This window comes from Gadus morhua, chromosome 7 (genome assembly GCF_902167405.1).
Source record: "Gadus morhua chromosome 7, gadMor3.0, whole genome shotgun sequence".
Taxonomy (NCBI): domain Eukaryota; kingdom Metazoa; phylum Chordata; class Actinopteri; order Gadiformes; family Gadidae; genus Gadus; species Gadus morhua.
This window is the reverse complement of record NC_044054.1, coordinates 23,362,921-23,376,422: the sequence shown is the minus strand read 5'-3', so window position 1 is coordinate 23,376,422 and position 13,502 is coordinate 23,362,921. Positions and strand designations below refer to the sequence as shown.

At 45.7% G+C, this 13,502-nt stretch overlaps 1 protein-coding gene across 1 annotated transcript in view; it reads right to left on the bottom strand.

Moving 5' to 3' along the window:
- The window catches only part of cadm1a (cell adhesion molecule 1a), a 272,264-nt gene that overhangs the window by 25,301 nt on the left and 233,461 nt on the right, over positions 1-13,502 (bottom strand). Inside the window, 3 exon segments of the mRNA XM_030361356.1 lie at positions 749-850; positions 7,645-7,817; positions 10,666-10,762. Coding sequence (XP_030217216.1) covers positions 749-850; positions 7,645-7,817; positions 10,666-10,762 — 372 coding nt within the window.

Genomic DNA, 13,502 nt, shown 5'->3' with positions numbered 1-13,502 from the left:
TATCTGGCGAAGAACATAAATGCATATTAACACTCCATACAGTACTCATGGGGCACATATGGTAATGCATTCACACACACAGACGCACGCACACGCACGCACACACGCACACACACGCACACACACACACACACACACACACACACACACACACACACACACACACACACACACACACACACACACACAGAAAGCCTGCTGGAGCTCTAATCTTGCAGGCGCACGGACAGTGGAGCATGAAACGGCAATCGACCAATTAATATTCAGCGCTTCCCACGTGGGAAGACGTATACATTGGCCTGGTGGGAGGACGTGGGTCAGCGATACCGGCAGCCCGCCTGGAACACCCCCCCCCCGCAGAGACCCCGCTCCAAACACTGGTTAACACTCCTCCTCCCGAGACTATTTTTAAACCGAAAAGAAAGTCTGTGGCTACACTCGAGTCAGGGGTTGGGGAGGACAACGCATAACTTATTCACGGTATTCCGGGGGTGAGCCAGCATTAACAAGTGTATGAAAAATGAATATATCAATGATACTTAACGCTTTGGAATCACTGGGAAACATACAGAGCGTTCTCGTGTAATCTCCAAACGTAGCAAAGAAGGAATGGGTGCAGCGCGGGCGAGCGAAGACGGCGTGCACGTGTTCAGCGCTAGCACACACACACACACACACACAATACACAAACACACAAACACACATCCACGGACACGGTGCGAGGCGGCGTATGGAGGGGACACCGTACCTTGAGGGCCGTGGGAGTGGGAGATGATGGCGGCGGAGGTGGTGGAGGCGGGGGTGGTGGAGGTGGTGGTGGTGGTGGGTAAAGGGGTGGTGGTGGGGGCATCTGGATGGGGAAAACAAAAAGTACACCACAAACACATGATGGGGCCGGCAAAAGGAGGAGTGCAAAAGTAACAAAAAACGGCAAAACGACGCACAAAACTTAAAAAAGGATCAAATAAACTGGGCCACTGGGAAAGCATGGATAGGAAGGGGGGGTGGGAGGTACGGCAGCACTCAATGTGAGTTCCCCCCGCCTGGTCTCCACCTACTGGCAGCAAGGGAGAATGAGATGAAATATATTGACTACGGCGGTGGGCATTCCATTGTTAGAAAGTGATTAATTGCATAACGAGCACACGGGCAGCAGCATGGCCACTCGTGGGCGTCATGGTTACGGGGCGATCAATCTCGACAAACAAAAACGGGAATAATGCACACTTGATACCTTGCGGAGAGAGTTGAACACTATGTCACTGAAGAACGCGGTATCTGGCGGCAAACAAACCCGGAATCCAGACAAACCAATGAGTTACATCGATGGCAACATGGAGGAAACCACCTCTGTAATAAACCGTGTGCGTCCGCTCCCGTTGGAGAGAGTGCCTTTAGCAAGAGTCCAAGCCTTATTTGTAATTGTTTTATTTCATTAGACAGGTAGGACCTCTCCCCCCTCTCCCACACACAGAAACACACACACACACACACACACACACACACACACACACACACACACACACACACACACACACACACACACACACACACACACACACACACACACACACACAGACACCTTCAACCTGGGCCGACAGCCATAGGAGATATCAACAGTGACAGTTCCCCTGTGGAGGCAGAGGAGGTGTGGCCGTAATCAGCCGCAGGCAGCTCGGCCCTGGTTAGCAGCCTCCGCATGCTGCTGCTTTCCTCCTGGATAGTGGACTGACCACCGCGGGGCTCACGCAAAAGGTGCAAGAATCGAAAAAAGGGGGTGGGGAGGAAAAAAAGAAACCAAGGAAGACAAGCAGTGTCTTTCAGGGGTGTTTTTTTTTTTATCAAAATGGGTGGGGAGAGAGAGAGAGAGAGAGAGAGAGAGAGAGAGAGAGAGAGAGAGAGAGAGAGAGAGAGAGAGAGAATGTGTTGCTAGGGAGCAACTCATCGTGCTACCCTACAAAGGCATCTCTTCTTAGATGAAATTGGGACCAAGATGAACAAGTGGAGTGCCTTGAAAGTAAACTTGGCTTGAATTGTTATCCATTAAAAAAACAGATATTTCTTTGAATGTTGGCAGAAGAAAAAAGACACATTGCAATATCAAAGACAAAGTCAACAACAAAAGCAAAGTTTTGCTGCAGACTTGTGTCTATAGCTACGCACTGAGGACAAAAAGACCGTCTTTTCGTACCATGAGCAAGTAGTGATGCAAAGGTGACGTCAATCTCTTCCATCGGTCGTCCAATGCAACAAACAGAGTTCCTGACTCATATCCTCATCACAGCCCCATCACCATGTCAAACGGACGTGGTGATGCGGCCAAATGAGATGTAAAACCATAACATTGCGACCAATTAGATCAGGCTTGTTGGTATTTTGGATGGAACAAGGACATCGAATGCCCAAATGCTTTGAATAAGGCATCCAGTTCAGTTAAGTATTACATGTGTACTTATAAAACCTTCTGCAAGGACAGTGTCTAGATTTTATTATGCATTCCCGTCCAAAGGAATGAGTGAAAGCACCAACACAACAGGGGATGTTCAACGTAAGAGAAACGTAGCATGAACCACAGCAAGCCAGAGCTTCCTTGGGGTTCTCGTTTGAGTTGACGAACCGACGTTATTCTGTTTCATCTCCTGCACAGATAAACCCTGATTTTGGGTGTACTTGTAATCAAAAGTGAACATTTAGTTTCATTTCAATCTGGTTAATAGTGAATAAAAGGCAGAGGAGGTAAAGATCTACTAAGAGGAGCTCTGTCTTCCCTTAGGGCACATTGGTTGTTTGTGGTCTTGAGGATTGTCTACCTCCAGGGCAGAACACAGTTGTTGCACCACTGGCTGCTTGGCTTTTAATATTTTCAAAAAATATTGTTGTTTTATTCTTCCTCATTAGAATTAGGATCAAACAATAAAAAAGGGGAAGGCAGAGAGGTCTATGTAGCCCCTCGGAATTCGGCCTGCAGCAAAAGTTCAGATGCAAATCATCAAGGCCTTCAGGTGTTGCAGATCAATACTACACACACTGTGCTGAGGTGGCAGTTTTCTTAAAACATGCACCTTCCTCTTGTTTAATTCACCTAGTGTTTAAAAAATACTGCTCAAAACCGAAACAAAGGGCTTCTGTGCGGAACGGCCGATGGCTGTGGAGGTGGTCCGATGGGGGGTGGGGGGGGCTGGTTGGGGGAACGTCTGGCAAGAGGAGAAGGTTTGCACTGATGAGTTTTCGCACATGCTCAGGAGATCAGGCTCACTCCAGCCAGCTCGGCAGTGGTTCCACTTAATTGGTTTTATCCCATCATGAACTGCGAGGGGCCCGGGCAGATGTTCGGGATCAGTGTCAATAGCTCATTAAAAACTTAGCAGCGACGAGGCGGGAAAAAAAGGAAAAGATTAAAGGCAACAGACTGGAAGACTGGCCCCGTGTTTACTGCATGTTTTGGCCCTGCCTTCTGTTTTTTGTGTTTTCTGCGGCTAGCCGGTGCACGGATATCAAAGAATACTGGAGCTGATTAGCTTTCAGATGTGGTGCACGTTTGAGTTTGCTCTCACTCCTTGCTGACTCACTGCACTCTTCATTTTTTTTACATTCATGATTTATGAATTTTGAAGAGGGGGGCTGAGGTATCCACTGAGAGACTTGTCAATAGAGTATGCTTCGCCTTTAATTGGGCAGGTTTAGGGTTTAATCATATGTTAAGCCATGCCGTGTCCAGAGGCACATGTAAGCCATTCACATAGGCACCCTGCTGCTGTGGTCAGCAGAGTTAATTCCTTATGACTCCTTTGGCCCCCTTATTTTGGACCTAAAAGATCAGTGAAGTGATTTTACTGTTCAGAGTCCATTTAACATGGAAAGGTTTTTAAACAATGTCATCACAGGAGTCCCTCTCCTTCCTTTCCCATAAAATTAGTAATCACTATTAATATATTATTTGTTTTCAATGTTCTGCATTGAAAACAAAAATCAACCACATTTGCGTCATACAAACTCACCCAATTCCAACACTATTCCCCTTTGGACACCTCCATCAAACTATTTCAACTTGCTAAATTGAAATCTGGTTAAGACCAATCCGATTCAGTCAATCTCAATTGTAGGAAACTAAAAGCAGCATAGGGCGGTGCAATGTTTCTTTAATGTCTTTTACATTCCATTATACTCCTGAGACAAAGAACCAACCAATAAAAAAACCCGAAACAAAACCTACCCAGAGCAACAACATCTAAACCCCATCTAATAGTCAGCGAGGTAGTGGCTGCACTGAAAAAAGCAAGAAAAAATGAAATGAAAAACCCTGCAATACAAATTGGCTTCCGTTCCAAGACCGCAGTGAAGGCACTAGCCTCTGCCGTTTCCGTCAGCGCCAAACACGTCGTTAAATTTAGAATATTACGAAAAAGCCGTTATCCAACGATGTAACCACAAGCTTTAGAATGCGAGCTGCGAGCTCCCTGCTCCCATCTCTGAGCCGGGGGGGGGACGGGACGACGGTGCCATCGGGAGAGTCCCCCTAGGCCGGCCCGGACAAAAGCAACCGGAGGGGCTCCGAGGAATGAGTGAAGACATAAAGGAAGACGAATAGAGCGCAACAGGGTCAATAAACAAGCCGCTACCATGCAATAAAAAATTGGGCAGTATTGAAGCAGGCGCAGGGAGGCAAGTGAGAATTTAGGAGCCAGCTCTTTTTATTGGCTGTAAAAGAGTGCTGCTGTCAGGCGGGAAACTGCGGCCGCCGGTGCTGGGGGTGCATGAGCTGCGCCGCCGCGGCAGGATTAATCGCCAGGGCCTCGTGGCTCCTGATGCATTTTGGGAGGTGAATGGAGAAGATGGTGCACGACATCAAATGTTTGGGGATATTCTAGTGTTTAGGTCCGAGCAGGCCGATCTGCAGCCTGCCCGCGGTTGTTCCTTGAGCGGGACGCCCTTATGAGTGTCTTCTAACGGGACATGAGATTGTGTTTGCTCGACCACTATGATCGTTTCCTTAGGCCTGGCTTTGGGCGACTCTTGGGATGAGAGAGGGCGAGGGGCTTTTGTGATGGCCCAGCACGCTTTTTATTCAAACTTGTTTTGTAACATGATTTTTTTACGTGGACCATGGACCGTGGTGGCGCTGGCGTTTAGGTACCTTATTAGAATTGGGGGAGGGGGTGGGAAACATCAAAAGGCTGGCTTTTACAGAAGCTTTCTTTCCTGTAATGGTTGTTGGTATTATGTCACAGGCCTTTTAGTTGTCCCAAATATTGCATTACTGTGTTTATCTTTGTGTGTGTCTGTCGTTTTTAGTTGATCTCCCCATGGGGGTGAGGGGTGGGCGTCCGAGGCAGCATCAGAGCAAGGGAGCGAGACAGAGCAAAAGAGAGCAAAAGAGAGCAAGAGAGAGAGACAGACTTCCAAGGCCACCCCCACGGTGTTGTGCATGGTCTGAGCCAGATTCACACACAGCTCTGTACAATTCACCAACACATCGTAATCTCAGTGGGGGAGTGTTGTCTTTTCAGCAGGTTGGAGTATGCGGACAAGGGTCAAAGCAGAAGCAGCTTCTGTCATAGTCTTTTCATTTCAGACACACACAAACCGCACAGACACACACACACACAGGGAACACAAATAAATCCCACTGCGATTTGAGAATATTGAGTGATTAAGCGATCTGTCCTTCCATACTTTAATATATATTTATACATATATCATATATACTGATATATATGGACTGTTAGCAAATGTGGCAAAGATGATTTGTGCCTATGTTCTTTCAAGCGTACCAATCTTTTTTGAGGTGCGCCTACGAATGTATAGAACAGTATTGTCAGACATCTGCTATTACACAGCTGTTGATTGTCACTGAGCAGCTCATAGCAGCTTAGTGCCTATACAAACACACACACACACACACACACACACACACACACACACACACACACACACACACACACACACACACACACACACACACACACACACAGGATACATGATGATTGAAAAACCTTTGTGCATTCTAACGTTCTTTCAAGTTATAATACGTTCTCATTCCTTCCATTGAGGGAATGGTGAACATTTAAAATAAAAGATGTGTGGCTCTGTGCAACTGGTATTTTTATCTATTCAAGACTATCTTTTGTTACATTCTTCAGTCCCTTATTGTTATGGAGGCGATGAATATTCAGGCAGAAGAGCCGCAAATCAGGTACAGAAGTACTGTTGCCGGCCTTTGAATAATCAAGGCAATTCTCTTTTTTTTTCTTGAATAATGTATTTTCACCTGCTAACTCCCCCCCCCCACACACACACAGGCACAGGAAAAAACTATTTTCTTTCAGCACACACTTGTCTTTGAAACTGGTAATTATGATTATGAGAAAAGCAAAGAGCACAGTGAAGTACTGTGTATGCACACACACACACACACACACACACACACACACACACACACACGCACACGCACACACCATTAGCAGACACATAAAAATGTAATTGTGTTTACACGAAGACACACACACTCACACACAAACACACACACACACACAAATTCAATTGTGTGTACACGAAGACACACACACCCACACACACACACACACACACACACACACACACACACACACACACACACACACACACACACACACAAGTGAATAAAAGAAAGCGTACTCTATCCATTGCAAACTACTAACAGCTTTCAGGTAGCAGGTGGCGGTATAAGCAGTATCGTAGTGACCATGTGCTTCTTGACAGTGTTCATCATTAGCGCTCCGAAGAAGCCTCCCTTTAACTGGCAGACCGTCCGTCGCTGTGGACACTTTATTGTTAGTTCGACAATAAATGACAAAGAGACGAAAAATAAAACAAGCGGCACAAATGTTTTCACTGTAATAATTACCGGTTAGAAAATAATTTAAAAAGAAAAAAGCTAAACGACTCCTCTGCGTGCTGGCTTGGCACCTACGAAAAGCAAAGATAGCGAAACGGTAATTTGGGCGGCCACAGCTAAATGAGCACATTAGAGTGTAATACACGGAAGTCCAAAACGTACTGAAGGTTTCAGAGCATGGGGAGATAATGTTAGTGGCAGGGGGGGTGGGATGTGATGCTCATATATATCTCTATATATACATATGAAGGCATATATGTACTTATACATGCTATTAGATTAGAGGAGCTTGAGTATGGACGTGATAACTGTATGGTTGACATGAGAAAAGTGGCATTCATTTCATCCGAGGCTGTAAACAGTCATTGATCTCAGAAGCCTCCGTGTCGCCTTGACAACAACCCTGAAAAGAAAGTGTTCATGGGCAGGGATTGGAGGGGAAAAAATGGAGGGAAGGGAAGACAGGAGAGAGAAAACAGAAGAAAGTCGTGCTTAATAGGAGAAAAGCCATGGATGAATGGGGGCGTGATGGAAGGGAGTCGGGAAAATTAGGACGGAAGGAAGGCCGGCATGAAAGAAGGCAGGAACAAAACACCAACGAAGGTAAGGCATGAAAGAAGACATCATTACTCATTAAAGAACGAAGGAACAAAGGTGCGCATCCAGGCAGGGGATGAGCTGCTGGAGGGGGGCAAGTTAAAAGATGAAAACAGCAGCACAACAACGGACACACACACACCGCCACCCCCAAACCCCTCACGAGGGCATACCGTAGACGTAGAGGACGTAGTCTTCGTAGGCCTCGCCCACCGTGTTGGTGGCCACGCAGCGGTACGTTCCGTTGTACGACTTGTTGAGGTTCTCGATGTACAGGTCGCCGCCGGTGATGACGGCGTGGGACGGGAACTCGTCGTCCACCTTCACCCAGTTCACCTTCTGCGGCCTGAGAGGAGAGAGAGACAGCAAGACCTGTGCTTACCGTTGGATCACTTAGCGGACGCTCTTATATGCAGCTACCGGCGGTGGATGCAGATACCGGGGTCTTTCAGGAAGCTGGGAGAAGGTGAGAGGCGTCTGGGAGACCTTGGTGATCAAACTGAGTACCTTTTGGCGAGGACTGGAGTGTTCTATTCACTTCACCCATGCCAACCCCTCTGATATACTATCACGCTCGGCTGTGAATACAGAACGCCGAGCATGTAGTAGCTCATGTCTTTCGGCCAAAAACAGTTCTTGCCAGGATTAAGCCACTCTTGGACACTTACTAAGAAATATTTAGCGAGTTCATTTCTCTGAGCTGTGTGCAGCTCTTTTTATTTCACCCTTCGTTAAAGTGTAGTAAATTGTTTCTGACATTTATGGTTTGCGTGAATGTGTGGGTTTGCTTTGCAGCTCCACACCTGTTTTTGTAGCATTGCGTCACGTGGCACATTGTGACTGCCATTGTTCCTCCTACAGTACAGCACCAGGGGAACTGAATGCAAAGTGCATTGTTACATAAGTTAAAGAGCCTGTGAGAAGGGAAACGCTTTTGAAAATGCCTCGCCAATACACAGGGAAAATCCTGATACACGAGGCAGAAAAAGATTTGCAAGAGAATACAACTAATTAGTTTAAAGTATGAATGTATCTAAGCTGGACCTGTCATAGACTTTGACCTCATCTTTGCATTTGACGTAAACATTTATGACACCTATTAGTTTCAAATTAAACAAAAATGGCACAGTCTTCACAGAACCACCTCAATATGGCTGGTGACAAAGAAGGAAAAATAAACATCATTCCGAGGACCAAAACACCTCCATTTTGTAAAGGCAACCTTCCAGGACCACCGGTGGTGGCTGTTATTTCCCTGGAGAATGACTCTCTCTCTCTCTCTGCCTCCCTCGCTCTCTCCCCCTCTTCTGTTGCCTCGCATTCTGGCAGTTTAACTCATTTTCCTCCATTTGAAATAGATCAGATGGGGAATGGAGGCAGAGTACATGAGAGAGGTAATTTAAAAAAACCAGATGAAAGCAACAAAGAAAGAGAAGGATTTTAAATGAGAATACAAAAAATTGTAGTTTGGGCCCAGCCGTTGCTGAAGGGGAAAAAAATGAAAAATGAATATACAATGCAACATTTAATGGCTGGTGCGGGTGATTTTCAAAGGGAAGATTGGCTTGGAAAGAATAATTCAGACACAAGAAAACCCAGGCACATGCGCACACACACACACACGCACACACAAACGCAAACACCTGGGAGAGGGATAGACAAAAAAGATTTGGGAAGGAAGTGTGTTGGTGGAAGTAAGGAGTGGGTTTAGGAAGAGTGGGGGAGCACATGGGAGAGGGAAAATAATAACAAAGAAATGTGCAAAAGCCCGCAGAGAGGAGACGGACAGACAGACGGACAGACGTGAGGAGTGACGACTCCAGGTTGGAGAGGAGCCAGCAAGGGGAGGGGAAGGGAAGTGTTCGGAATACAAAATATAGTAACACGCACGCGTGCTCACATGCACACTTTATCTGTGCTAATGACTCCAGAGCTCGGGACGTTTTCATGAAAATGACTTCCAAATTCCAGCGCTCAGCGGAGATTGTTTCCGGCATTCTCAAGCGAATGGGGGGTTTGACAGGGGGTCTCTAGTATCAGGGAGAAAAACTACATGGTGGTTGTAGGTCAGTGTACGGAAAAAGTACACGTGGGAATTTTGGTGAATTCTTTGCAATTGTATGTGTGCTAGTCTATGTGTGTGTGTTTTAAAGTGTGTGCACACAAGTGCACTTGCAATTTAAACCGTTTTAAAATTGATTTAAAAAGGTTTTTGTGTGTTCATATTTAATTTTTTTTTACATTTGCATGGAAACCCCAGGAAAATGGAGTTTGCATGTGTGTTGGTTTACTTGTTTAATATGCATGCGTGTCTGAGTGTGTCTGTGTGTGTCTGTCTGTTTGTGTTTGTTTTTGCACCCAGGTGCGGACACTGCAGGCAAGTCCCAAACCCCATGCAAACTAAGATCTGAAATGTCAGGAATAAATGACTGGGCTTATGTTTTAACCTGTTTTAACCGGGTTATGTTTTAACCTGATTTCTCTTCAAGCAAAGAGAAATCAGGTTGAAGGATTTTTATCTTTCCTTTTTACGAATGGTAAACATTATATTGTATAGAGCATATCATTGCATTAAAACGTGATGAAAACTATAAAGATGATATCAACCATGACCTTTTGTTAATTTTGGGTGGATAAAGTTGCAAATAAAATCGAGAGTACCATAAATATAAACTATAATACTGATGGTGTGCCATATGCTGCATGTATGTGATGGCAGGAGGACGTCACATGACAATCATCATCCAATGGGGATGCGTTGGGCAGCCGTGCCAGCAGCACAACACCTGCAGCGCAGCAGAGGGACGCTAATAAAGAGAGGAGGCTCAGCTGTTGTCATTTACTAACCTTTGAGGTAAATGCGTTAAAAATAGCCTCTGCAATCTGCACTGTTGTCAGTATTTGTTAGCGCTGGTCCATAATAATGCATCTGCATGTACGGCACATCTGTGGCTGTTTTGTGTGAATGTGTGTGGTGTGTGTGTTTGTGTGTGTGTGTGTGTGTGTGTGGGGGGGGGGGGGGTTTGTGCGTGTAAGCCTGGTGACTGTGGGTTTGTATGTATGTATGAGAGACTGTGTGTGCCTGTAAGTGTGGACAGAGTATGTTTATGTTAGAGAAGGTGTGTGTGCGTGTGTGTGTGTGTGTGTGTGTGTGTGTGTGCGTGCATATGAAGCTTTGTGTGTGTCCAACTTACTGGGGTTTGCCTTTAGCTTGGCAGGTTAGCTCCAGGTTCTCCCCCTCCCTCGTCAGGCCCTGGGGAAACTCCACCACTATCTTCACCTCAGGTTTGTCTGTTGGGGGTGAGAAGAGAGTTAGAGAGAGAAAGAGAGTTAGAGAGACAGAGAGAGAGAGAGAGAGAGAGAGAGAGAGAGAGAGGGAGAGAGAGATTGTAAACATTCCACTAGGTTGCTATTATAATAGAAAAAATCATATGAGCTTCTTGACATCCAGCCCCGTCCATTTCTCGCTCGTCTTTGCAAACCCTTCCCGAACCAGGAGTGCTTTCCCCTTCCTCTGATTGGGAAGAGGAGGGGGGCGACAAACCAACCGACCACAGAACCCATAGCACTGTAAGATGAACATGTTAAAAACATGCCGACAAACACTGTGCCGAATTTTAACAGACACACCTACAAACTACAGGTGAGGAAAGAGAGAGAGGTTGGCCTGCAAAGGGAGAGAGACACAGAGGGACAGAGTCACAGTGAGGACACACAGAGAGACAGAGAAATAATGAGAGAGACAGAGAGAGAGAGAGAGATGAGAGAGAGAGAGAGAGAAGAGAGAGAGATGAGAGAGAGAGAGAGAGAGAGAAGAGAGAGAGAGAGCAGGAGACAACGCTCAAACTCAGACACAGAGGGACAGAGATACAGAAGAGAAACAAGGCAGAATGAGAGAGACAGAGGGAGACGCGCACAAACACAGATGCAGAGAGACACAGAGAGAGAGAGAGAGAGAGAGAAAGAGCGAGAAGAGAGAGAGAGAGAGAGAGAGAGAGAGATGAGGAGAGAGAGAGAGAGAGAGAGAAGAGATGAGAGAGGAGAGAGAGAGAGAGAGAGAGAGAGAGAGACACACACAGAGACACAGACGGAGCGACGCGATGCGAGCGAGAGACTGAGATGGAGAGACAGACATTTTCTGATTCAGAGAATCTGAGCGAAAGAAGAACAGCGGGCGAGAAATATAACACTGCGAGTGTACTAACTAACTTTTTAATGCTCTCGGTCGATTCGCCGTGCAGATGCAGCATTAATATTTTAACATGTTAATCCTAACAACTTTGTGGTGGATGGGAGCGAGTCACTCAAGACGGACCCAATGCCCAACAGGTGATCGCCAAGCGGAGCTTCCTTCATTAGAAACTCTGCACTGGTTCATTAGATCAAAACAGCCCACTGTTTCATGATCCACCTCTCTGCAGTCCAATCAACTCTTATTTGGCAGATTTGGCTGCAGTTTTGGCCCCTCCCATACACATGTATAGATATATATAATATATATATATTAAAAACAGCAACATCATATCGATTGAATTTCAAACTGCAGAGCCTGAGGTTAATGGATTTATTGAAAGGCAGCATCAAAATTCTTATGAAAATAAACATAATATAATAACTCCAAGAATTGCTCTCAGAAATTTCAAACTAAAACCGAGGCAGGGGTTGAAATTGGCTGCGTGAGCGAAATTGAGGAGGGTTAGATTTGACGACACAGCAGGATATCTTTGGCCATCTCTGCTACACGTTTTCTCGGTTGTTGCTTTTCTCATTCCTCGGCCCATAGATAATAATAGTCGCCTTTCTGGTTTGTTTCTTTAGGAAGGGGGGGGAGGAGGGGGATAACGCTTGTTTGTAAAAATGTAAATACAAAAACAATATCTGAGGAATCGGTTCTCTGTTGACAAACCATAAAATAAATCAACAGAGAAGCTCCCAGTTCTCTGGATGTGATCTCATATGTAAAGCATTGGCAGGTTCTGTATCTGTGTGGTGAATGTATCCAATGTTACAGCCTTCATATCAGTCTCTGCAACATTAGACAAAGACTGCATCAGAATAAGCTTGCGTTTGGTTTTAGCTATTCATGGCACACAAACAGAGATAATTTAAACCGTTAAAAGGGGTGAGAATTTGCCACAGAAGTCTCCCATTATAGTACTACCTCAAGCAAAATATTAAAATGACGATTCTGCCTTTCCTACCCATCGAGGCTTTGATCACCGGATTAGCTTGACTGAACGTTGTCACCAATGCTATGCAAGGCTTGGGACAATCGTTTTTTTTTTTAATAATGACTTTGGGCTACAAAATGCCAGGTCCACAAATCTTTCTTGACAACATGGGAAAGATTGTCAGAAGCAGTTAAGAACTCAAGGATTATGCTTACACATGAGGTGTTGGATCTATTGAAGGTCCCATGGCATGCTACTTTATGTATGCTTTAATATAGATCTTAGGTGGCCCCGAACACAGTATTTGAAGCCGTTCCCGAAATTCAGCCGTGGTGCAGAATTACAGCCACTACGAGCCAGTCGCACATTGAGCTTTCCCCAAACGCGCCGTTTCGTTGTCTGTAGCTTTAATACGGAAGAGAGGGGCGGGTCAAGGAGGAGGGTGGGGGTGTGGCCCTGAGCAGGTTGCGGCCACGGTACCATGCGCTCTGTTTACAGAGCGCATGGTAATATATATCATAATATATATCATATAATATATATTATCACGTCCAAAAGCTGTGTGAGCCTCCAGACGATATAATGAATCTCTAACGACTGCGTCGGGTTCTCCGACGTCTCTGGTTCTTCCACGTCCACATCAATCTGAAGTAGACTGAACCACGACATGATTGTTGACCGCGGTTGTCTCCCGCCGGTGCCCTCGCTGCCGAGGCAGAGGGCAACGCTTAGCACACCGCCTCCTGCAGCCTTAACAGATAGCGTCTGCCCGAGTGCATCAGACTTAGGTAAAAAAAATTGAAAAATGACTTTGATTTGATGCAAAGGGCAGTGATATATATATATATGTGGTTTTAGGG